This window comes from Lytechinus pictus, chromosome 5 (genome assembly GCF_037042905.1).
Source record: "Lytechinus pictus isolate F3 Inbred chromosome 5, Lp3.0, whole genome shotgun sequence".
NCBI classification, from domain to species: domain Eukaryota; kingdom Metazoa; phylum Echinodermata; class Echinoidea; order Temnopleuroida; family Toxopneustidae; genus Lytechinus; species Lytechinus pictus.
The window spans coordinates 55,130,199-55,157,874 of record NC_087249.1 but is presented as its reverse complement, the minus strand read 5'-3'; the positions used below and the strand labels follow the sequence as shown (position 1 = coordinate 55,157,874).

The 27,676-nt window shown below is 36.0% G+C and overlaps 1 protein-coding gene across 1 annotated transcript in view; it reads right to left on the bottom strand.

Moving 5' to 3' along the window:
• Nucleotides 1-27,676, bottom strand: part of LOC129261070 (3'-5' exoribonuclease HELZ2-like) — a 102,895-nt gene that overhangs the window by 62,076 nt on the left and 13,143 nt on the right. The window contains exons 6-13 of the mRNA XM_064099269.1: nt 26,802-26,999; nt 24,851-25,248; nt 17,336-17,507; nt 7,816-9,114; nt 6,461-6,776; nt 4,724-4,976; nt 3,380-3,587; nt 296-430 (exon numbers count right to left, since the gene is read on the bottom strand). Coding sequence (XP_063955339.1) covers nt 296-430; nt 3,380-3,587; nt 4,724-4,976; nt 6,461-6,776; nt 7,816-9,114; nt 17,336-17,507; nt 24,851-25,248; nt 26,802-26,999 — 2,979 coding nt within the window. The remainder of the gene's footprint in view (nt 1-295; nt 431-3,379; nt 3,588-4,723; nt 4,977-6,460; nt 6,777-7,815; nt 9,115-17,335; nt 17,508-24,850; nt 25,249-26,801; nt 27,000-27,676) is intronic.

The following is a 27,676-nucleotide window of genomic DNA, read 5'->3' as shown; positions in this document are numbered from 1 at the left end:
TGTGAAAGCCCATCTAAATCTTTGGTAAAGGATCAATAATATGAGAAAGCATCTCAAACATTTCAATCTTACAGAAGTGTAATTATGGTTGAGTTCTCTTTTATTTGTTTATTCTCTGTGAAAATTTGAACTGAATATTATCATTTGAATAGGAATATTACTTTATAATTATCAGTATTATTATCATTATTGTTAAAATTTGCCCTCTGTACTGTTTTTGTTTTCCTGTTTAAAAGATCCATGAACACAAAACAAATTAACAATTGAAATTTTGTACAGACCAGATAATACATACTTCACTGCTACAATGGAGATCCACATGCCATTGGATTGGATCAATTTCACAAGTATCCTTGGATGAGGTCAATTCTCGAACAACATCTGCAGCAGTTTGGCAATTCAATTCAATCCCAAATATATCCTCAGTAATCTGATGAATCATAAAGGGAAACAAATGGAACACCTCTGGCAGTCTGCATTACGCAATTCAATATAGCAGCAGTGCTGACTTTAAAAACTCTCAAATAATCATTCACAAAATAACAACATATAATAATAATATAATACTACATTCACTGACCCTTAACCCTAAATCTCCCGGGGTATTTTTATTCTTGTCATTCCGGGGGGGGGGGCCATTATGGCCCCCCCTTAAGATCTCAGCCGCGGATTGCGCGATCACAACGAAAATTTGCATGATGGTAGAGAATGACGTAATCTACGCAGTTGCATTGGTAAATTTCACTGAATTCATATATTTTTATTTGATATGAATTAATTATGCTAATTTATTCATGAAATCATACTTTTTGCTCTGATTCACTAAATAAAGCTCCTAGAATGCTATTTTTTGGTGAAAATATTCTTTATAGCATTCCTAACAATTTTGAATGAAAAAAATTCTCGTACCAAGACCGATTTCTTATGTATTCTATTGTTTTTTTATTTTTTATGTATTGCTTTGTTTTTTTACTTTTTGTTTTAATATTGATTTTTCGATGGAAATCGTTCCAGACTTAATTCTGTTCATAAACAAGGCAAAATTACTTAAGGTTAATCAGTAAAAGTAGAAATAATGATACATATATGAATTTTGGCTAATACACAATCTGCATTGGATATGGACATGAAATCACGTTTATGAGCAATTTGGGGTCTGACATGCACTTACATGTACATAGTGATGCGTAATGTCGTAACCGCGTACCCGGGCGTCACAAATTTGGTCTCAAAATTTGCGCGAGACTTGAAAGTAAAAGTCAGTGAGCGGCGAGGTCAAAAAAATTTTGCGCAGCAGATATATCGCGAAAAATGTTGAGGGGGGCCATTATGCCCCCCCCCCCCCCGGGAGAATTAGGGTTAATGACATTTGACCACGATCATGTGACCTTAGATTTGTGCAGGATGATCAGTGAAACGTGATTACTCCAATGTCCCCATTTCATGAACAATAACCATAAAATTTCAAAGTTATGATGGCAATTCAACAATTACATGTACCCCAAACATAGCCAAAGTTCATTAACCCTGAATGACATTTGACCTTGGTCATGTGACCTGAAACTTGCATGGGATGTTCAGTAGTACTTGATTTCTCTTATGTCCACGTTTTATGAACTAGATTCATAGACTTTTGAAGTTACTATGGTAATACAACAAATTTGTAATTCAACACCAACAAAGTTCATTGACCCTAAATGACATTTGGCCTTAGTCAAATGACCTAAACCTTAAGCAGGATGTTCAGTAATACTTCATTACCCTTATGTAAAAGTTTTATGAACTATGTCCATATACTTTCTAAGTTATAATGACATTTCAAAAACTTAACCTTGGGTTAAGATTTCAATGTTGATGTCACCGCCGTCACCCCCGTCAGAAAAATGGTGCCTACTAGTATTAGTTGAGTCAAAAATGGAGGTTCCCATGCACCATCATGATCTATTTTTTTAACCAACTTTTTTGTATTGCCTGAAGTGTCTAATCTTGATGTTCCCTTCGCCAAATCGTGTCCCATGGGGTTCAAAAACTGGCAAATCGCATTTCTGCTTTGCAGTAAACTCAATTTTATTCCTTTGAAACCACTTGGAGACGAGAGAGTAGACTATCTTCTATCAGCTACATATAAAGATGTGCTGGCACAGACTGTCCAGAAAACGATTGCAATTGATCTCTACTACATGTATCTAAACCATAGTGAAAAGCATATTCATTTGAAGATTTTGCCATTGTCTGTGGCAAAAATATGAAAATAATTGATTTTCATGAAAAATCCAAGATTGCTGCCAAAATTGACTATTTGAACCCCACGGGACATGATTTGGCAAAGGGAGCATCAAGATTCAGTAACTAGACACTTCAGGCAATACAAAAGAGTTGGTTAAAAAATATATCATGATCGTGCACAGGAACCCCCATTTCCGACTAGATCATAAACTGGTAAGGTCCATCAAAAACTCTGTAATGAACCTTCTTCTACTGGGGGGCCTTGGACCCACCATCATTGCTTCACGTGGTATTATTCCATTGTGCAAGACAGCCCACATGTTAATTCAGGACATACATGTATTTATTTTGAGTCATAATGTAATGGTTAAATGACCAATTTCAAACCTGGGTTTAACACCATACCCAACCCCAAACCTAACGTAAGACCCTATTGCAACCCCAACCCTACATCTTGGATGAAATATAGACCAGAGAAATTGTCGCAAGAGCAAGTGTTGTGTCACCAATATGATTTCATACACATTCACTGAAAATTGTGTTTCTAGCCAAAGTTCATTAATGTATGATTATTCAAACTTTTTAATGATGTAACAAGAGTAAATTTTGGGTAAACTAAAATAAATTTATGATGATTTTCATTTAAAAATATTACAGAAAAAAGGTATATACTTCACATAAAAACAATAAAATACACAGCATGGTCAAAGTTCATTGTCTCTAATTGACCTTTGACCTTGATCATGTGACCTGAAACTCATGCAAGATGATCAGTGATACTTGATTACCCTCATGGCTATGTTGCATGAAATAGCTCCAAATACATTCAAAATTTTCATGACATTTCAAAATCTTAACCTTGGTAAAGATTTCAATGTTGATGACACCTACTTGTAGGTCTCTATTTTACTATACAGGCAAAAAAACTAAAAAGAATAAAAAGATTGAGTGTATTTATAGACTATACATGTATGGATTACGCTACTTTCTACCATTATACAAATATCTGCCACAATCGCACAATCGAGCGATTAATGGTCATGATTTAAAGGGGGACCATAATGCCCCCCATGTTACAAGCGGGGGTAATTTAACATGGCCAGAAATACCCTAGGAGTGATAAGGTCCATTCATTCAAGACATAATTCCTTACCACATCTCCTTCATCCTCAGTAGACACTTTCTCCTCAACTAGATTATCCAACCAAGAATATAACTTCATCTCCCTGGCTTTTATAAGTTTCATCACACGGTACTTGTGCCTTTCTTTCCATTCCATCAACTCGTCCATGCTATGTGCGTAGATGCACTCATTTTCTTCCTTGGTTCTTCCGGAGTGTTCACACTCCTTTGTAGCATTTCTAGTAAAAGAACAAAAATAAAGTCAAATCAAATAGATAGGTGAAGGTTTGCCAGATTAGAAATATATTGCAAAATTTAACTTCCACAATTTTGAAAAACTATAATCATCGAATCAGATCATCACGTCCATATCTACATTCATGAACCATTTTTGATTTTGATTCATTTATTGGATCTTTTAGCGACCGTGGCAATAAAAAATTTCCCCTACAGCCTTCGAGTTTATGATCCCAAATCAAAACTGATCGATCACTCCAATATACAATATTGATGTATCATCAGTGCTTTAATTATCATTTTTTCTGTACACAATGAATAATGTGACTTTTGACCTAATTAACCAGAAACTGCAATCAGATCATCATCGCTCCCATACATGTATACATAGGCAAAGTTGGAAACTCATTAGCCTCGCCTGCATTGTGAGATTCAATACAGCAGCAGTGCCGACTTTGATGCATTTGATAATAAAATACTAAGTTTGCTGACATCAAAAGACCTTTGACTTTAGCCTAGTTCTTCATTCATCTGTTTACCAACTCTTGATAACAGTTTCATTTCTATGCATTCCGTTCGATAGGGACTTTCAATATTATCCTGAAAATTAAAATAGCTTTGGTTAAGTTTTTGATGTTCATACCTCACTATTTTCAAAGTTCATTGACCCTAAATAAACTTTGACCTTGATCATGTGATCTGAAACTCATGCAAACTGATCAGTGATACTTTAAAAAAAAAATCTTATGTCATGTTTCATGAAATAGGTCCAGATACTTTTTAAGTTACAATGACATTTCGAAAACCGACCATGTTTAGATTTCAATGTTAATACCCCTATGTTCATTGACCCTGAATGACATTTGAACAGGTGACCTGAAACGTCAAAATGATCAGTGATATTTGATTACCGGTACCTTTATGCCCAAATTTCAAGAAATATGTCCATATACTTTCTACGTTATGATGGCATTTCAAAAACTTAACCTGGGTTAAATGAATATTTCAATGTTGATGAAACCGCCATCGCCGTTAGAAAAGCAGCACCTATAGTCTCGCTCTGCTATGCAGGCACGACAATAATCACTCTGTGAAAACGAGCCATTAATACCAATATGTTTTTTTTTTTCAAACTCACTCTTTACACATCTCATAGCAACCATCTTGGACCAGGTTCGGGGGATCTCGTTCCTTCCAGAGACGATCAGAATCAGAAAAGATCTTTGCCTTATGAGCATCAGTGACAAGATGATTCTCAAACTCTGTCTTTGACGTAGAGGAAAACTTGCAGAAAGAGCAAATGTGCTGTGGTTTCTCTTCTGGTTTAGGGAGGGGTGTGCTTACTGCCTCAGCTTGCTGTTGTAAGCCAACCACTTCTTCAAGCTTGGTGACTGATCAAAAATTAAACACAATTGGTGATTCCAAGTTTAGTGTTGGTGTTAGTCTAGAAAATGTTAATAGTAAACTGACCACAATAGCAAATGACTGTTATATAAGTTTACACAACTGATGCCAGAAACATTACATGTCACCCAGGGCCCATAACACAAAGCTTATCAATCAGAAGAAGAATAACTTTACGATTGATTGCATTGACTACAATATTCAATCAATCATGGAAAGGAAGCACACAATCAATCGCAAACCTTTGTGTTACTGGACCCTGGTGACGTTAGGCCATGCACTAAAATCTTTAATAAGTTTGGTGCTGTTGCTGGTGTACAAATCAACCTAACACAAACAGTTAAAACACAACACTTAATATGACCTGGGGCCTGTAACACAAAGCTTAGCAATGATCTTAGACACATTTTTCTACGATTGATTCCATTGACTACACTGTACAATCAATCGTGAACATCAAGCGTATGATCAATCGCTAACTTTTGTGTTACGGTACCCTGGGGGTGCTTCAAACAGCTTTAACCCTGGCTCAGAAATCTGTACTGTACTGAAATCATTATTAATCATACAAAAAATGATAATTTTGCAATTTTATTTTCTGGGAAAAATATTTAGCAGCAAACTCTAATTAACTTGTTAACTTGACAAACAAAAATATTGTCAGTCTATATTTTTTCACACTGTGTTTTCTTAACCCTATACTATCACTATAAAACCTTGTACTATCCTTTAATAATCCCAGACTATTTTTTGTTTCTTTTCACACAGGCCAAAATGTGGAAGCGCCGTGGGGTAGCGGTTCTGACTCTCGCCTTGTAATCAGAGGGTCATGTGCGAATCCCACTATGGCCTAGCATCCTTTGGCAAGTTGTCAATCCACACTTTGCCACTCTCACCCAGGTGCTAATTGGGTACCGATAGGAAAAAAACGTCATTGTGGTTTGTTTTGCATGTGTGTGCCCAAAAGGCTGCTAAAAGCTATGAATCCAGTGACCAAGTAATAATAATTAAGAATCGCTTTGAGCAGTCGTAGATTGATAAATTGCTATATAAAAACCAATTATTATTTTTATTAGTATCTGTCAAAGCGAAGGAAAAGCTTGCTTTTCTCACACAAAATTCAGCAATTCCGGACTAGCAGTAGCCATTCTGTGCTTATATCGCATTGGAGCATACATTGAGCATCATACTTGGCTTAGCCGAATTTCTTTTCCAACAGTGATTCTTAATCCCAGACTATAACTCTTAGCACCGCTATTGTTTGGCTGACCCTGCTATTTTGCAGGGCAAAATAATCATGTACTGTAGGTTAGGTTAGGCCGTTTTGCAAAAACGCTGTGTGGAAAGAGAATTGGCTAAGCTTAACCCTGTACTAGAGGTGGGGCTGAATTGCAATTTAGCCCTATCTTCAGTACAGAGTTAAGGAAATTTTTCCAGTGTAAAAAGCATCATATTTATATACAAAACTTACTATCATGTCGTTGCTGGTACTCCCACAACTGAAGTTCCTCTTGTGTATGAGGATGCATGCAGGCTGTTCTGAATACGCTTTCCTGAGTACACTTTTTTCCATGCCGACACAGATTCAGTTTGGTGTCTGGCCACAGCCGTGGATGGCGGGGATGGACACAAACCCACTGCTTGTCTTTAGAGGACCATACAACATACACAATGTTTGCTTTCCAGTAGTGTCGGTTAATCCCACTCCCACTGCAGTATGAACGGCTCTTAGGGTTTTGTTGCTTAATGTAGTATGGATCCATCCGCAGGCATCTACCACAAGCACGCTGAAATGAATGACAAGTAATGATTATTTGCATTTTGCAATATATTTCCCTTACAGCATTTATCATTACAATCTAGCTTGTGTCCAATATGATGCTTCTACTAGATGCCAAATTACTGTATGAAGGCTAATCATAAAAATCCAGGTGAAAGAGACTTGCATGTGCATGGCATTTAGAAATCAGGCTTGCAGGGTTTTTATGCTATCCTTTGTTCTACAAAATATCATTAGCAGGCAATTGATCAACATATCACATCATGTGTTCCCCATTGAGTAAAGTGCCTGCAATGTGTGGAGATAGATTCACTTTTCACACTAGCATATTAACTCACACACACACAGTCACTAACATGTAAGCACTGACTCTTAAACTCTAGTTTTGTTGAAGCAAATGAAAATGAACTTATTCAAAGTTGCGAGGCCTTGTCAAAAGGCTACTATGAGGTGATATTTTGGCAAATAGATGTCTTTAGATTTTCAAATCTTTCACATATTCAGCATATTCACAAGTCATTCTAAAGATTCTGGTAGTGTTTTCTTTAATATGCAGCAATAGAAATGTACAGACATGAAATTCAGATTATAATGGACACTTGACATCAGGAAAATGCTGAATGTTTCGGCTCATAACGTACATGATAATTGTTGTATTGCTCCAGGACTGAAAATTTTAGATTTTTCTTTGTTTTCATTTTTCATGGGTAAAGCTGGATGTGAAAAGGCTTTTGTGTAGAATAATATACATGTATTTTGTCAATTTCACTTTTTTTCCGCTTCAGATAGGGTCTTCCACACAGAAGGTTCTTCAATATAGACCAAAACACATAAAAATAGATATAAAATGAAACAGGAAAACTACAAAGATTTTAAACTCCTATTTCTTTTATTCTCTTATGAATCTGTCCAATAAGTTTAGCATGCCAGTGAACCATCTACTAATTTGCATAACATTTTCAGAACAGTGATCAGTGATGCATGATCCCAGACACCTGTATCATTTCAAGATACACAATTTTTAAAGTCACTGCCAAAGGACTCACCTTGATAGCATGGGAAAAGGGAACCTTGGTGCTACAGGATTCAACAGCAATCGCACGAGATACAGGAGGCGGCTCCTTCTGAATGCTGCTGTTGGCTACTCTGTCACTATTGGTAGTGATGTCCCATTTGTTTTGGTATGGGTTCATCAGATCCTTAGGGTTGGACATTGGTGAACTGGACAGTCGGTATTCTGCTGGTTGATTTAGTTCTATGCAAGCATCAGTAATCTCATCCCGATGTTTACCAAGCCTTGCTTCTAACCACCAGACCTTTGCCTCTGCCTGGCTGTGAGCAAACTGACAAGAATCTTCTCTCTCACATCCGTAGAGCCTATCGATGTAACGACAGACAGCCCTAGGCTTATGCATCACCCTGAAAGGACGCTTACGAATCTTGGTGAATCTTCCATGCCCAATCTGATGAATAAGGCTTCTGTTGATCATGGAGTGGTTTTGTTTGTAGGAGCAGACTTGAGGATTATTCTGATGCGGTGGGCTTATCTTCATAGGTTTACATTCAAGACATTGTGAACAGACTATAAGGAACTTTCCCCGTATCTGTTTGAGTTCATTCATCAATGCCTCATCCGACCTTACTTTAGATTGTCCAGGAATGTTAGGAAACGTCTGTGAGTTGTTGCCATCAATGTGCAATGACCTACGAGAATTGCAAACAGAAGAAGCACTGGATGTTCCCATACAAGATGATACGTGTATGGCAGTTTGCCAAGCTGGCAATCCAGCAGATTTGTTGAAGTTACTTCGGTCATCACTTCTGCTCTGATTAGAACGCGGAGAGGAAACTCTTAAACTGCTTCTCTGTTGGACACTGTTGGCATCACTAACAAGAATTTCAAATTGATTCTTCAAAGGCATTGGAGTTGATACAACCTCATACATCTCTTTGCTATCACCTTCATCATGCAGAGATGGTGTATTGGCATCTTCATTCAGAAGTGAGGAACTTCCTACATGCGATGTCTGCAGACTTCCACTTTGTGATCTAACTTCACTATTGCTCCTGATCTTGGGATCACCATTATCATGATATACCTGACTTTGTCTTCGAGGTTTTGCACCATTGTTACTCCAACTCCTGATGTCCATATGGTCTTGTGAGGCAAGACTTTTGCTTCTTGATCTGGCAGGAGTATTAGTCTCTCGGTTAGACTTTCCATCATAGCAATGTCCTAGAGTCTTCAAGAGAGCTATCACATCATCTCTTGGAAACCTGCCTTCTCTTTCAGCTTTCCAGATATCTTGTTCTTCCCTGCTGTGACAATAGCAGCAATCCAGTTCCTGCAATTCATTTGAAAAAAAAAAGCATGGAAGAATGAATAATTACGCTGATTTATGCATGAAATAAGGATTTGGATGTACATCTGTAAACAAACCCCTGCACTTCTAATTAATTGGAACTGTTTGTAAAATTCTGATCAAATGCAAATGTAAAGTAAAGAAATCAAAGCCAACATCTTCAGTTTTAAACTTTTTATATTAACAATTTTTTTTTCATGGAAAATGTTTGCGAAAATTGCTCAATCATGAACAACATGAAATCAATTTATTTTATTAAGTAGAGTAGAAATAATGATATGAATTTTGGCTGGAAACAGAATTCACATAATTGGATTTGTTCATGAAATCACATTTTCAACAATTTTTCTAAGACGTTGCATAATTTTGGAAGTGCATATGTGGGTGTTGCAAACTTGGTCTCAAAAGTTGCCTAAGACTTGGAAGAATATACATGTAGTCATGAAACATCAAGAGCTTTTCACCTAATGACCAAAATTCTTACTGAGGACTGATATGGTTCATAGGGAAGTCCATCTCAACAAAAAGTTGACTTGAATAAAAAAGACTAACTAAAATTAAGAGAATAGTGCTAAAATTTCATAAAAATAATAAGAAATTTGACATCCAAATTTTCGCTTATTTTCTACATAACGGTCACAAATACAACACAGAGAGCCGACAATGCCACTCACTATTTCTTTTGTACTTAATTGTATGAATTATACAATGTGCCAATTTCTGCAAATCTGACAAGAAAACTCCTAATCAGGTCAAAATAGGTTACAATGACAATTCCACATATTCATAGATGAATAAAATTTGTTTCACATTATATGTATGTGAGGAAATTGTGAGTGGGTGATGTCATCAGTTCCCCCGTTGCCTACTAAATATAATATGCATACATGAACCTACATGTATTCATCAGTTGACTCTTTGTGTATTGACCTGTAAACCCTGTGTGTTGCATTATTTTTAACAGCAGTGAGCCCTTCTACACTGTATCAGTCCTTCACGTTTATAATTTTATGGAGCTCAATAAATCGCTCTCCTTATTTTTTTGAGGAGCTCGATTGAGCTCCTCAGAATCACTCTCCTTGAAGAGCTTAAATCAATTCAATACAATACATGTATGATAAATTGTAGATTTTTCTTAACATCGTATATGCAATAGCTGTGTAGCTATTAATTAATCTGCGGTGAAACTAGGCCTGGGTCAATACGTTTACAAAATATCGCACTCCTGCTTAAAAAAAATAATACTGTCCAAAAAATTGCTAAAATGCCCGTGGGGGCCACTTCCATTTACCAGTGGATACCATGCGCGACCATGGGGTCTCGAAAAGCACCCTAAACACGTAATTTCCATATTCTGAAAATGCACCCCTTAACAAGTATTGGCGTGTGAAACCCTACCCTTAACAAGTATTGGAAACAAAACGATCCTCTTGGCAAATTCCTGAAATGAACCCCTAAACAAGTACAGGAATGTTTTTATTGTTACGGGTCCTTCGGTCGTCGGATTTACCTTATTTGGTTTAGTACGACCCCAACTTCTACACCTCGCGCAAATCGGACTCTAAACACGAAGTGTTGGGGGCAAAAAGGACATCCTTTATAAAACATTTTAATTTTGTTTTATCATCCCCGCAAATTCGACCCTAAACACGTAATTTTCCTAGCGAAATAGATACCCTTTTTTCATTATTTTTGTGTTTTTGACACCCTTATCACGTTACGTACGTAACGTGCCCTATCGTGAAAAAGACATCCTTTTTACGTGTTTTTTTGGTCGCGCATGGTATCCACTCGACAATGTAAGTGGCCCCCCCGGGCTAAAATGTCACATTTCACATCTATCCATGGATGAAATGGCCATCTATTTTCCATAATTCCTTGAAATTATTTTGATTTAGTTGAAAACTATCAGAAAATCTACATATGGGACTACAATATTTTTAACGAGTTTAAAATCAAATCAGAGTCGGGAAAGAGGTGAATATTCTTCATTTTTTCGGTAGTTTCCAACTAAATCTAAATAATTTCAAGGAATTATGAAAAACAGATGCCTATTTTTTTTTAGGAGCGCGATTTTCTGTTCTCCTGTTCGCCGGCACAATCGCGCTCCTCAAAAATGAAGGTCTGCTGTATGTGGTATAATTCCCTCTTTTACAAAGAGGGCTAGGCCTACAACTTTTATCTTAATATTTTCAAAGGAAATGTTGTGTAGCAAACTTGTAGAGTGTGTCACACATGTGCTTTCTTGTCATGTGTAAATTTATTGCATTACTAATGTAATCCGGAAATGTAATAAAGCACAGTAATATCATTTTTCTATGAACTCTTTCTTCTTATACATTTCCAACAAAACTATAATCCTTTGTTTTGCTTCTCATGTCAGTGGCATGATTGTTTTGTATTCACCTGGACAGTTCGTTACACAAGCTATTGATTCGAAAATCATGATAATCCAATCAAAGAATACCTGATAAAAGCACCTCTTTCACATACATGTAGGTGTCATGAGTCATAACCCTTAACAATGAACTTGACCACAGTTTTGTTTGTGAAGAGTGATTTATTGATTTTCTCCTCTTTTTCTATGAACTTCCTGGGTCTGGTGGAGGATGTTTGAGTTTTAACTTGTAAAGAACATACAATAACTCTCCTTTTTAATTGGTTTTTATAGACAAAACAAAACATAGCTAAGCTAGACAAAGGGGCATCAATATGGAAATACCTGGTTGTGTACAAAAGCAGCCAAAACATGTCTAAGGGTATGCATTGATGTGAACAAAACAATGAATTCACGAACATGTAAAGTCATTTTCATCTGAATAACATTCTCTTCATATTTGTCTTCTTTGATCGTACTGTGTTCCTTCCTAAAATAGGCAATGAGTTGAAAGAAGCACTTGGTGAATAAGCCTGTTCACGGTTGTAAACTGCACACGAGCAGAAAAGGGTCATTGGAGACAACCATGAAGGTGGCTTTCAAATTCACTGACATAGGCATTTGTGATTTGATGATTATTCATGTATTCCTTTCAAAATATTTATCACATCCAAGCTGAAGAGTAATAAATAGAGCCTTCATAATCACTGGTATTTGACAGTAGCCTAAACAATAGTCAAATATGCCAAAGGTAGACATAAAACAGATTTCCAAACTTTATCCCTGATGTACTATTCTAGTCACCTGGTCTATACAATGCCTTTTGTTCTTAGAATTTGAATACTCTACCGGTAAAGCTTACGCAACATCTACATTTGAAAATGATAATGCTTATCCTAATGAAAAATCACAAAGGTCATTTGAGAAAAGTTGATCATGAGCTAACCGTGAACTGGCTTATTGTGCACACTGTATGCGCAGAAGATGAAAACACTAAAATCCCAGAAAATCAATGTGCAGTTCTAGGGACCGTTTCATGAAAGATGTCAGCACTGACAAGATGTCTTTCTCTGACAGTTACCACAGTAACAGTCAGTGGCCAGAGCTTCTCAGCCAATCAAAAGCAAGGATTTCACTGAAATTGACAACTTTCATGAAACACCCCCCAGGTTTACCTTTGGTAGTCTTGGTTCCATGTGTTTTTTAGGAACTTGTACATGTATGCATATATTAAGACTGAGGCAATATTGTCATTGATTGTTTATCGTGTAGAGATCTCTCAGTGTTATTGAGGTCATTATTAAGTTTACAGATCAGAAAATAACATGTAATATCATAAGAACTGTCTGCTTCTCAATTTTGCTTTATCCTGAAGCATGTTGACTGGAAGGCATATTCTGATACAGGAAGTTAGCCAACAAAAACCAAAACCAGGAAAACAGTTCTTTTGTACATGTAAATGAACAGATATGCCATGCTGGTATTGTAAAACACCTTTTTTCTCATTAAGATGTACATAATCATTAGCCTGTGGATTTTGTTCATTCAACAGAAGAATCGAATGATAACTTTCTTGAAGAAAAATAATATATTTTCAAACTTCCAATTTGGTTTTAGGGAGAAACATAGTACTGTTCACGCTTTAATGACTTTTGTAGAAAAGGTTGCTCATTCAATTGACTCTTCTTCTCACACAGTTGGTATATTCCTGGACTTCTCCAAGGCCTTCGATACGATAAATCATGACATTTTACTTTATAAACTCAATCATATTGGTGTCTGTGAAAAGGCCTTGGAGTGGTTCAGGAGTTACCTTTCTAACAGGAAACAATTTGTATATTTAAATGAGCAAGAATCAGATTTTAGAAATATTACTTGTGGTGTTCCGCAAGGGAGTCTTTTAGGCCCTTTGTTGTTTATTCTTTATATAAATGATTTTCATAAATCGTCCAATTCACTGTCATTCATTTTATTTGCAGATGATACTAACTTATTTTTTTCACACAGAGATCCAAATGTTCTTGTTGATGTCGTCAATGCAGAGTTGCGAAATGTTTTAGAATGGATAAGAACAAATAAACTGTCATTAAACCTTTTGAAGACGAATTACATATTATTTAGTAACTCCTTAGCTTCATTACCGACTCAAATTATGTTTGACAATACCCCAATTAAGCAGGTTTCTCATACAAAATTCCTAGGTGTTTTGGTTGATAGCAAGCTCTCCTGGAAATTACATATCGAAAATATTTGCAAAACAATCTCTCAAAATATTGGTATTATTAACAGACTAAAATCACATCTTCCACAACGATCTTTGCTTACTCTTTATTATTCTCTTGTTTTACCCTACCTAAATTATGGACTTTTGCTTTGGGGAAACACTCATCAAACTCTGTTAGAAAAAATTATATTGTTACAAAAAAAAGTAATTCGTGTAATCTGCAATGCTCCGTTTCGTGCCCACTCAGATCCACTTTTCCTTGAACATAATATTCTCAAAGTAAACGATCTCTACTTGTTTCATCTTGGAGAATTTATGTATAAATTTAATTCTGGTACCCTTCCCTTAGTTTTTCATGATATGTTTATAAAGAATCAAACTATTCATAAATATCCCACTAGACAGTCTGAAGAATTTCATTTACCTTTACTAAAAACACTTTCAGCACAAAATACATTCATTTTTGAAGGTCCTTAATTTTGGAATACTTTGCGCATACATGTAGATCTGAAAAACTCCCCTTCACTCTCAGTCTTCAAAAGAAAACTGAAGACATTTTTATTGGCTACGTACAAAACCTAGCTCTCCCTGTTGTACGTAGATTGTCCCTTCTTTTATTGATTATCACTATTATCATGATTATTTTTGTTATAAGTATCATGATTACTATTATTATTGTGATTATCAATATCATCAACATTATTATTATCTCTATTATCACTATTATTGTTGATTTCGAAGAACTCGTCACCATTGCTCAACCAGGCATACACTTTGATCCGTTTCTTTTGCGCGTCTACTTCATACTCGATATCCATCACCTGTGAAACATTCTCTTATTTTAGTCCACATGCAGATATGTTCTTCTCATCGTCTCTCCTTGTGGTTATTCTTCGTAAATTACTCATTTCATGCATCATGTTATTGTTTATTTCACATTTTTCTTCCCCTCTTTTGGCCACTATCATTATTTTAATAATGTAATTTAATATTAATGAATAATTTGTTTTGAGGGGTCCACGATTTACAAGCACGGCTTCACAGTGGATCTCTCCATTTCCAGCATGTTATTTTCAGCCACAAATATTTCATCATGTTCATGATCCATATTAAGTTACAAATGTATAATTTAGATAAATATATATATTGTGTTACATGTTTCTTTATACATTTCAATTGTTATAAATGTATTTATGATGGATTTTGTATACTGTTTTGTTGGAAATGAGAAAAAATAAAACTGAAACTGAAACTGATCTGTGTTAAAGGGGAATCCAACCCAAATAAAAACTTGTTTCTAGAGGAAAAAGAAAATCCAGACAAGTTAATAGGTGAAAGTTTTAACAATATGGGACAAATAATAAGAAAGTTATCAATTTTTAAAAGTTGTCAATATTGGTAATCACTATACACATGGAGACTTCAAATTGGCAAGTGATGTAAGGCAAGGACTACTCTTCCATGTACTCCAATACATGGAATGGCTAAAATGTCATTTTATTCAAAAGTTTTGTTTCAAATTATATTTTTCTTTCATGAGGACATCAAACAGTATACTACCTGGGTTATATTTAGATTACTGCTCCAGGGGAATAGGTACATGTACTTAGGAGAAAACCAAAGATTCCTGATAATTAAGTACATGGCCTATGGGAAAGTTGTCCTTACCCCTTGTCATAATTTACTTACCCAGTTGCCAATTTGAAATCTACATAGTCTTAGGGATCTAAATTTTAAAACAGCTATAACTTTCTTATTGCTTGTCTGATTTCTTTTAAACTTTCACCATTCTGTCTTATTTATTTTTCTCCATTCCAACACATTTTATGAGCAAGGCTGGATTCCCCTTTAAACATCCATCTCTAATAGGTCCATGGTGCATATAACTGCTATGTGAAATTTTAAAATGTCATAATTTTCTTGCTCTAGAGTAGCTGCTCCGGTGTGTGGCCTTGAGCCAGTGTACAGCATGTACAGCATACTTGGTAATACAACAACACACTATACATGTTCACCACCCTAAAAAATCTAGTGCTGTTATCGATATACCTCTTTATCGCTAGTCTTGTCGATAATCGCTTGTTATATCGATAACCTTTCTTTCATTGTTGATAATACCCGCTATTATGTAGAAACACAGTGATTTTCTGCGATTTCACAGAATTCACGGAAACGGCCTTTTGAAAGTGGCTTTTCAAACGGAAAATCACGGAAAAAGTACTTTTCCTCAAACTACACAGAACAGCAACAAATATTACTCCAAAATATCAACAAAATAGGCCTACGAATGCTTACTAGCCACAAAACAGGATCTCACCCCCACTTCGCTATAATCATGACAATCCAAACATCGTGACTGCACTTGACTCCATTCGATCGAATCGAAAACATCACAAGCGCAAGCTCACTTTAGCGAAGTACAAACTGACGTAGAAGGCAGCACATGGTCTTGTGTTGCTGCCCTCTATGTTTGAAGATGTACAGCACGATTTGAAAATGGCAGATAGGCGAAATTCGTTGACTGCTCAGAACGAAATCCAAAAAGCCCCAAAATTATCGATAAAACTTCATCCAACCATAAAATAATGCTAATAACGTGAAAGGTGAGGATGTATTTATGCTAAATATGTTAAAAGATGTTATGTAATCTTTTACATCCGATGAACGCGGATTTTAAAGCGTTCTTGGTACAGTGGCAGATACAAATTTTGACAAACGCGAGTATGTGACACCGCTATAAATGCATAAAAAATGCGTATTGATTATGTTCTTTTGTCAATAGTTATCGATTACGGTAGAATATTTTAGCGATATATCGACATAATTTTCTTACCAATAACAGCACTCATAAAATCACCCAACAATATGAGCAAAATCTCCAACAACAAAAACATAAATTTTCTCACCTAAATGACCAGATCTCGGATCCAAAATGTTATAGTTGCCATTTCTTAACATCACAGTTGAGAAATAAGGGGTTTTATAAAAAGTGGACTAACAATTATTTGCCCACTGTTCCTGGATGTTGGAAACATGTACTCATGTGAATATCGCACTTTAACAAGCCAATGCCGGTCGCCATTATTTCCCGGAAGTGAATGTTACATGTATGATTGAAAAAATAAAAAAAAACATGCATATTAGACAACAACACCACAATTTGCTATCCCAGAGCGCGCCTGGTGCGTTTTATCTATATGAAATATTCTAATTTTCTCCTCATTGTCCTGTGAAACAAAGTTTTATTTTGCCCTGAACATGTGGAATTACCATTGTTTAAAATTTTATGGTTACATGTATAAAGTAAAGTTGGTACTTACATGTAGTGTCAAATATGTAAAAACTGAAATACTGTATAATTCAAACAACAAAAAAGAAATAGTGAGGGACATCATTGATTCTCTCATTTGCATGTGACAGAATTGTGCATACATAACTATTTTGTGAAAAATATTAAAGCTAAACTTTAAAATGTTATAACTTTCTTGTTTTACATCCGCGTTTGATTAAATTTTTAAGCATTATACTTGTCTAATTTTGTTTTATTGATTCAAATCAACATTCTTCTGAGGTGGACTTGACCTTTAGGTCAAATATATTACCTTGCATGGATCCCCATTCAGGAAGTCTTCACAGAGGTTGGATTTGGCATCACTGGAACAGGAGCGTATGATACCATACATAGCTGGTTGACCATCCTCACATTTCCTAGCCAACTGACACAGTAAGTAGTCTCGTGTGCACTTTGAAAAATGGGTTGGATTTGTATTCAGCCTGTAACAGAGATACAACCATGAGAATTTTATTAAAAAATCACCAATTAATTCCTGCATTTTATGTATGAAATTGTTGTTTTTTAATTCGTATCACAAATACACGTAGTACTATTAAAAAATAAAGTGGTTCATGAACCACGAGTCTCACCTGATGTCGCGATTAATAAATTATGCAATATGATCTTTTGTCCCCTATTATGACGTTTTGACCTTATCATCCTCAAGAACACACATGTGGCAATACACAAAGATCATTTGTACTATAAACACAATTGATGCAGATATAAAGAAATGAGCAAGTTAAACAAAAACTTGAAAAAAGGATGGACATGACCTCATATCATGTGACCTTTTGATCCCTAGATGACCTACATGTATGACCCATCATCATAAACACACAAGTGGTAATACCCAAGGATCATTTGTACCAAAAGTATTAAACACAACTGATGCAGAAATAAAGAAATGAGAGCAATTTGAACAAAAACATGACCTTTTGACCCCCAGAAGACCTTTGACCCAATCATCCTCAATAACACACAGGTTATGCAACGATCATTGTACCAAGTGTAAACACAATTGATGCAGAAATAAAGAAATGAGAGCAATTTGAATAAAAACTTGACCTTTTGACCCCTAGATGACCTTATCATCCTCAGGAGCACACATGTGGTAATACACAAAGATAATTTGTACCGAGTATAAAAAAAATGATGCACATATAAATAAATGAGAACAAGTTGACAACTTGAGAAAAAGGATGGGCATGACCTCATATCAAGTGACCTTTTGATCCCTAGGTGACCTTTGACCCTATGCGGTATTACCCATTATCAAAGTTTGTTGACCCTAAATTACCTTTGACCTTGGTCATGTGAATTGAAACTTGCATAGGATGTTCAGAAATACTTAATTGCTCTTATGTCTAAGTTTCATGAACTACATCCATAACATTTTGAAGTTATGATGACAATAGACCAGTTTGTAGTTACATGTACTTCATGGACAATTTTGGTCAAATGACCTTTCATTTCTTTCATTGTGATAGGCAGATTTCAAAGCAAAATATTACGTAAGCATGCCTTACATAGCAGGATGAAGAAATTGAATAGACCAGGCGACTAGAACAGCACACCAATGAACCCTCTATGAAGGTATTTGCTGCATTTCTACTTTGAATGCATATTAGAGCATTTTGTACAATGTAATTGGCAAACTGAAATACCAGTCGTCCGTGGACGCATTGTTGTTTTTTGTGGACGTAAATGAAAACATAATTCAAAAGAATATATGAATAATCAAGACATCAAAGTTGGTACTTATCTCATTAAATTTTAAACCATCATGTCACTTTAGTACCAATGACCTTCTTCTGATCATGCGCACAATCTTCTGATCATGAGCAGAGTAGAACTACGAACTGGCTTATTCCACAAATACCTCCAACATGGCCAAAGTTTTTTACCCTAAGAGACCTTTGACCTTGGTCATGTGACCTGAAACTCGAGAAGGACGTTCAGTAATATTTTATTACCCTTTTTATACAAGTTTAATGAACTAGGTCCGTATGCTTTTTAAGTTATGACATTTCAAAAACTTAACCTTAGTTAAGATTTCAATGTTGACACCGCCGCCACCGTCGAAAAACGGCGCCTATAGTCTCACTCTGCTATGCAGGGGAGACAAAAAATGTGGTGGAATGAGCTTTTTCACACATGTATCAATCAGATATGATTATTTACATCTGGGACCGACCATTTAAGGATAATGAAACCCAAAATCTCAAACCACATGTCATTTAAAATTACAGGATTATCAAAATGAATCCACTCATACCACAATCCAATTTCCAAGTATGCAGTATCATCTCTTCAAAGATGTGCTTCTTCAGGTTGGAATTCTCTGAGTGGAAATAACCATTTTCACTGGGTTACATCTCTAATACGCTTGCCTTAAGTTATATAGATTCTATTTTAGTTACCAATAATAAATCAAATATACATAAAAAACATTACTCCAAATGTGTTTGATAATATACTATAGTTTCAAAATACGATTTGATGAATTTTAATGATTAACTTTACACCCTGTCTACATGTACATGTACATTTCCCAAATTGGCTAATTACATGTACGTGTAGCTATGTTTCTAACTAGGAAAAATTGATAAGCCTAGCCCAAAACTTGTAGGAATTCTCAGTAACACAAAAGGACTAGGGCCATCTCCCCCCCCCCCCACGTTGAATGATTATTCCGGAATGCAGAAAGATAGCGCCGCAAAATTTTATAACTTTTTTCTTGGAAGTATTGTGCAACTTTTGAGTCCAAATTCGTGACATACTGTACGGGTATAACACTGCGACACCATGTGACTTTTTACGAGACAATGTCATGCCCAAAATGGCTCATTTTTATACTTTGTGTACAAAGTCAATGGGAGATGAAATTCATGAAAGCATGATTATTTTTCATTCTTATTGGTCTGCTTTTCAGTTGCTGTATGGTCTGTAATAATTTTCATTGAAAAAAAACCCAAAGTAATACATAAGAAATTCTATACACAAGGAAATACATTAGGAAATATTGGGCTTTCATAATTTTCCTTGTGAAAACCTATTAACTCTTTGCCTGCATTGTTCGACTAGAGTCATATACAGCAGACTGAGTGCCAAGTTTGACTCAAGTCACATTCTATTCACAATACACAAAGAGTGTATGAAGTTAGGAGTGGGCTATACATGTACATGGGTCAAAAATATTTTTTTTGTCATTTTAATATGGCAACAGTTTTTATTTTTTCTTTGTAATGTATCTCAACATGAAATGACAAAAAAAAATTGTCTCTGGTCCAAGAAAAAAATGTGCCGGGCCAAAATCCAAAATGGCTTCCAAAACCCCCCAAATCACAGTTTTGGCCAAAACTTCTTTATTTGGTGGTCCTTTTCTCTGGTTTTGGTGTCTATTCATGTTTTTTTTTGGCAGGCAATTTGTTTTACCTGAAATGGGTACTTAAAAACCATTATTTGTAGAGTTGAAATGTGATTTTACATAAATTTACACATTTTTAGACCTTTTTTTCAGCCAAAAATTAGGTTTCATCGTCTTGTGGTTCTTGGATATTGGACGATAGAGTTCCACAATAGCAAGTAGTTCCATATAGCTATATTGCTCTTATTTCTCTACTTTGGGTTTTACGGATATTTGCGAAAAATATAGTATAAAATAAAAAAATGTTATTCATCCATAGGGGCTGTACAGTATACATTGTATTGTACATTGTACATATACTGCACTGCATACATGTATGTCCATGCATGGACCACCTGACAAACTATAGTGTCATAGAAATGAGCTATTGAAAATTGAAGATACTGTATGTTTTGTCTCAGATATTGAAGACATGTTTTGTCAATTAAGCTCTTTCAGGGGGTGGAGAGAGGAAAATATCATTAACAATGGATTATAGTCAACCCCGGCCACATTATGGCACTTACACTGCGGCTATTATGGTAACTTTGTCATCCAATGGTAACTTGCATGGAATACTTGATTCTGATTGACTGTTGATCAGCAATACCATGGTATTTACCTGACCCCATAAACATAGGGTTAGACCTTCAGGTAAAACAAGCCTCCAAATGAAGAAGATATGGCTAAAAATGTGATGTACGTACATGTACGTACACGTACATGATGCTTATGTGCAATTTATGTTTATCATCGGGTTACATCATGTACATCACTAACATCAGCTAACAAGCAATCAAATTCACAAGTCACAATCTAATTCTTAACATCAGGAGCTCACTACTATGACACTGGAGAGTTTTAGGAGCAGTGAACGAGAACGACGTAGCAGTCATCTGATCGTTTGAGTCAACGTCGTCGTCTGCCCTTGTTCACTACAATTGCGAATACTTTAGATTTCACTTGACTTGTACGTGTACATGTACGTACATCCACGTAAAAAAACGCGATAACCAGCGGGTCATGACACGCTGCCCGTCCCGGAAGATCTGGCGTACCATCGCCTGGCGACCCGGTCGGGTGATGCGAAAGTGCAACTTGTGCACACGTGCCCTTTCACTTGCTTTGATTCCTTTTTACTCGAGTTAGGATATATATCGATATAAATTTTGGAGGTCAGAAAGCAATTCCAAATATGATAAACATAATGCATCATACAACTTACATTAATTTTGTGAATAGTCACTGAAAACTGTGTTTTAAAAGGGAAAGGTTGATCTTCATGCTGGGCTTGAACGGTCAAAATGACTTCACTCACGTACACGTCCACTATGATTTAGGAGAACCGCAAAATGGATGTGGCGAGGTTCTCGATTCTGATAATGGACGTGTGTGAGGACCTGAGGCATATGGAACGCCAAAAAATGACGTCATCTCGTACCAGTCCACTATGTGGACGTACATTTCTAAAAGTCCTCACTATAGTTTATATACAGGACTTGTTATGTCATGGTGGTCAATGCATGGATATATGCAGTGTACAGTACATTGTACATGTATACTGTACAGCCCCTATGGATAAATCAGACCTTCATTTTTTAGGAGCGTGAACGCGCCGGCGCTCCTACCAACTTTATGAAAAGGAATCTAGCAAAACACAACTTCCAAAGATTGCTTATAACATACGTATGCCTATCAAACTCTGACATGATGAATTTTCAGATATTTAAGTACAAAAAAAGTGAAATTTAAGCCACTTTTTTCCACACATTTGTAACTGTTTTATTAGGGAAATTTTTATGTACAAGAGAAACATCAGCTTGGGGAGTTTGAGAAGTACATTTTATGTACTATTTGTACTTCTTTGAAATGCTGTGGAAGAGTTTAGTTCATCTTCCGATCGCGAATTCAACAATCCGCGATCGCGAAAACAACAGCTTTTGGCCAACGAAGCGCTAGTACGTATGCAATGCATAGGCGCTATGTGCGGTAATCCGCCGCAGATGGCGCCAGACCAGAAATGCGCCGGTCTACCCATACACATACAAACGGGTATTTGAACGCGTTATCGATACGCGTTCGAACGCGTAGGTAAGTTTAACGTGATCAGCACTGTATACACGATAGTAATGTGTGCATCACATTGTACTGTGTACACACAAAGCTTCTCTTCACAATAAACCAATTAAAAGCTATTGTGAGTTGAACTAACATAGTCCATGCAAAACGGCTCTTAAGGTAGCACTTTGAAATCAATGTGGCACAGGAGTGATTCTGTGTGTAGCAGGCAAACAGTTAATAAGATTACAAAAATGAGATCTGGAATAAAAAATGAAAATCGGAATTGAAATTGGGTGTTAAATATGCAATAATGTTTTCAATAAATGAATTTGCATATTCAATTTATAATAACAAAATAATTATTTTTATGATACTTTTGTATACTGCATTGTAGTTCATGTTGTGAAGAACGTGCATGCCAAATTTCGGTGTGACCAGGAGAACAGTGGCCGAGATCAGAAGAGGGGCCACCATGCCTCCCCCCCCCCCCCCATCCTCAATATATCTCAAAAAGCTCAGTCCTTTTTAAGGCTTAAAGGAGAATGAAACCCTTGAAACCAGCTGAATCCATATCAAAGAGAAAAATCAAAGAAACATATTGTTGAAAGTTTGAGGAAGATTGAATGAATAATAAGAAAGTTATGAGCATTCGAATATTGAGATCACTAGTGCCATGTAGATCCTCCCAACGGCAATGCGACCAAGATATGTGATATCACACACGTACAACTCCCTCATTACTTTAGTACTTATTTCACTTATATTCTCACTTTTATAGAGTCTATCACAAGGTGAGGTGTTCTCTTTATGAGATGACAAGTACAGAGGTTTCACAACATTATATCATTGATGAATCGTTTGTCATATGATTAGAATGAGCAAAAAGAGGTGTTTTGGGGTATATTTTCAGTGTCCAAATGGGAGAGTTGTACGTGTGTGACATCACAGATCTTGGTCGCATTGCCAATGGGAGGATCTCCATAGCATTAGTGATCTCGACATTCAAATGCTCATAACTCTTTTATTGCTAGTCCTATTTTACTCAAAGTTTTGTTGATCTTATTCTTTGATTTTTCTGCTTTCACAAAAGCTAACTTGCTCCAAGAGTTTCATTCTCCTTTAAGAGTGGTTTTGTATGGTCTATGCTAATTCAACTCACAACTATTAAATGATTATGTAAAGAACATCTATGTGTGTTATGTGAAACATCCTGCAAGCTGATTAATGTTTTATCCTCTTGAAAGATGTGATAATTAGGGCTGTTATCGTTAATAAATTATCTATCGATATATTGCTAAAAGTATCTTACGGATATCGATGACTATCGACAAAAGAACATAATCAATACGCATTTTTTATGCATTATAGCGATGTCACATACTCGCGTTTGTCAAAATTTGTATCTGCCACTGTACCAAGAACGCTTTAAAATCCACATTCATCGGATGTAAATGATTACATAACATCTTTTCAAAAACATATTTAGCATAATTACATCCTCATCTCTCACATTATTAGCATTATTTTAGGGTTAGATGAAGTTTTATCGATAATTTGGGGGCTTTTTGGACATTGTTCTGAGCAGTCAACGTCCTTCGCCTAACCGCCATTTTGATATCGTGCTGTACATCTTCGAACGTAGACAGCAGCAACACACAGCCATGTGCTGCCTTCTACATCAGTTGGTACTTCGCTAAAATTGAGCTCGAGCTTGTGATGTTTTTTATTTAATTGAATGGAGTCCAGTACAGTCACGATGTTAGATTTGTCATGATTATAGCGAAGTGGGGGTGAGATTGTGTTTTAAGGCTAGTAAGTAATTAATAGGCCTATTTTGTTGAGATTTTAGAGTAATTTCTGTTGCTGTTCTGTGCAGTTTAAGTTAAAATAAATTTTCCGTTTGAAAAGCCACTTTCAAAAGGTTGTTTCCGTGAATTCTGTGAAATCGTGGAAAATCACTGTGTCCCTACACATTAGCGGGTATTATTGACAACAAGAGAAAGGTTATCGATATTGTTATGTGGCAAAAAACAAGCAATTATCGAGAAGACTAGTGATAAAGACGTTGTCGATAACAGCCCTAGTGATAATAAATAAATTTGTACAATAGACATCTTGCACTCTCTTGGTGTAGTGAATGAAATGAAGTTGGCAGTCCGCTGTATGTTACTCTAGCCGACAAAGCGGGCAAAGAGTTCAAACTTAAATACTCCTCGTCCTATTTTATCTTACTTTCAGACAGAGAACTTTTTCAGCTTCTTTTATTTTTCTACAAAATGCATTGAAACTCCTGTGCACATTAATAATTCTCACTTGTAACTGCTGTAGCCATGGCTGCGGGCTGCCTTGGTAAAACATTTCTTACAAGCGAGCCTGAGTTTATAGCTCTTGATCCAATCTTCTGCGGTAGAAGGACGTTGGTTTGATCCATGAACCCCTCCTCCAGAAGGTCCAAATGATCCTGCTCTATGTGATGTCACCTCATTGCCATTGGTAGATGCTGGTCCATCATGACTATCAATCTTTCTTGCACCGGAGAGTACAGTGGATCTCTCACCAGATGTTCGCCCTGACCTGGAAGTACATGCCGATGACCTCTGACCCTTCTGATTGGTAACAATTTGCTTGTTTTTACCAGAGGGCTGCGGAACAGGCTCAGGTGAGGCATGACCTGGTCTAGATTTCCCATCACGGCGGGACTTCTTCTTTTTCTGAAATAGAAAAAAAAGCATACATAAGAGCTAGTTCCGAGTTGGTAGTGGTCCAACACACTGGTTCTCAACTGACCCAGTATGATTTTCTCAGAACTAGTGAACCAAAGAAAAATAAGTCACTAAACAGGGATTATCCAATATATTTCATCATGCATGTGTACTTATTGACATTTTTACATGTTGAAATTTAAACCTTAAATGGATGAAATTTAAAACAAGTTGCATGCTGAATTAAATTTTGTTATTGGATAAATCTCAAAATTTAACATAAAACTTAGTTTGCTGAGGTGACAAAAATCAAACTAAAACATTTGCAAAGTTTGTCATACACATGTAGGTGTATTGTGTATTTGATATATTTTTTTATGAAATGGGTGTTGCAACCATAACTTTTGACAATAAGGCACATAAATAATTTTTAGAAGTCTTCTATTGTGTGGCCAAATCGATGGGTCCCATTGTTAATCAATGTCATACAAGTGTGATGTCCAAGATAACATATATGCCATCTCATGAAGAGAAAGAAACAAGAGGACTTTAAATTTAAAGAAATATTGTTTGTATTATTTGCTGTTAAAAAGCACTTTGAAAATCTAGCTACATGTAAAAGAATTTCATTTGGCATTATATTCATAGTATGGAGGAAAGAAATGAAAGCAATTTGGTGCTCTTCCAGTACCAAATTCTGAGCTGGATTAAGTACATGTCCATATATATATATGTAGAAATATTTGCCAGTGCATAAAGAGTCTATTTTATTTCTTTTATACATGTACAGTATCTGTCCTTAAAACTTACTTCAGAGATCAGAATTTGGAAAAAAAACAATTTTAATACATGACATTAATAGGAAACTGAGTGAAGTCGTGTGAAAAGATTGGAATAATAATATGCAACATTTATATAGCGCTTGATGATACAAACATTTCTATTAAAGCGCTGCATAGTTTTGCCCCGGCTTTAGCACAGCTATCCTGATCGGACACTTATGCATTCAAGGAATTCCTTGCGACTGAGTACCCATTTACTAACCTGGGTGACAGTGGCAAATGTAGATAAATGCCTTGCCAAAAAACGCGAGTACTAAGGTGGTGTTTGAACCGCAGACCTTATGGTCCAAAGTCCGGAGACTTATCAACTGAGCAACAACACCTCTACATATGATAAACGTCAAGGCCTACAGAGATTGGAAAGGCTTTCCTTCAATATATAAAGGAAACAACTAATTCAAAACATTAAAAATTTGTACACGTGTCTATGGACAATCAGTAGAATGTGTATCAACTGCAAATTTTGCAAGTACCGGGTATCCCAAAATCCAACATAAGTTACCCTTAATTAGCAACCAATTGCAAAGCTTGGGCTTGATTTATAATAGAATGGAATGCAACTTGCCTTCCTTATAATTGCAAGACTTAAATGTACAATTGGTTTGGGACTTGTGCTAGATTTGCAACTAAATGCTAGTTTCTTGCAACACCCCAACAGACTAATATTAGTTTTACTATCGATGCTAGACACATGAGGTGAAAATGAAGATTCATGCTTACACTATGATGTGGTTTACTTGAAGACTGTCTCTGGGCAATCTGTATATGCTCTATAGGAATCCATTCCGGCTCTACTTCATTATTCCCAGGTTGTTGGACTAATGAAACGGCGCCCTCTTCAGAAGTTTCAAGGATTCTCCAGAGTATGTCAAAAAGTTCTCTTGGCTCTTTAAAACCAAAGAAGCTGGCCACAAATTTCTAAACGGAAGGAAAAAATTATTACATCAAAAAGGGATTGATCGCCATTTATATTTCTACTCCATTTCACAGCATATACTACAATTTTGAGTACAATTTTTTTTAATGAGAAATTCACATATATTTTCAATTATTACAATGAAGAATTCTTAATAAAAATATTAAATTAAAAACAAACTGCAGCTTGAACTAAATGACCAGGCATTATCCACACATAAAGTCTATTTTGAGATCGAACCAACATGTACAATTCTTAATACATCAATGGGTACCTTTACAAATAGAGCAAGTGTGATGAAATCTAAAATCAACAAGTATATCATAGTCATTATGTTGCAATGTGTATGTAAATAGCCTGGGTGGAATTATTTAGCCCCTCCCCCCCCCCCCCATATTTTTGTGATAAAGCTATAGTGCGAAAAGCATTGGGCTGCAACATATGACTTTTTTTCTTCCAATAGTCATGCAAATTTAAAGATCAAATTCACTACGTCTGGGTTCACATAATTATGCAACACGATGTAAAAAAAATGCATGTCAGAACCAAGATTTCTCGGAAGTGTGATTTCAGGAAAAAATCCACTGCAAATTCTGTTCCTAAACAAGATTCAAATTAAATCATTCTTTTACTTTTGTTCATTAAAGACAATTAACTTCATGTTGTTCATTAATACAAT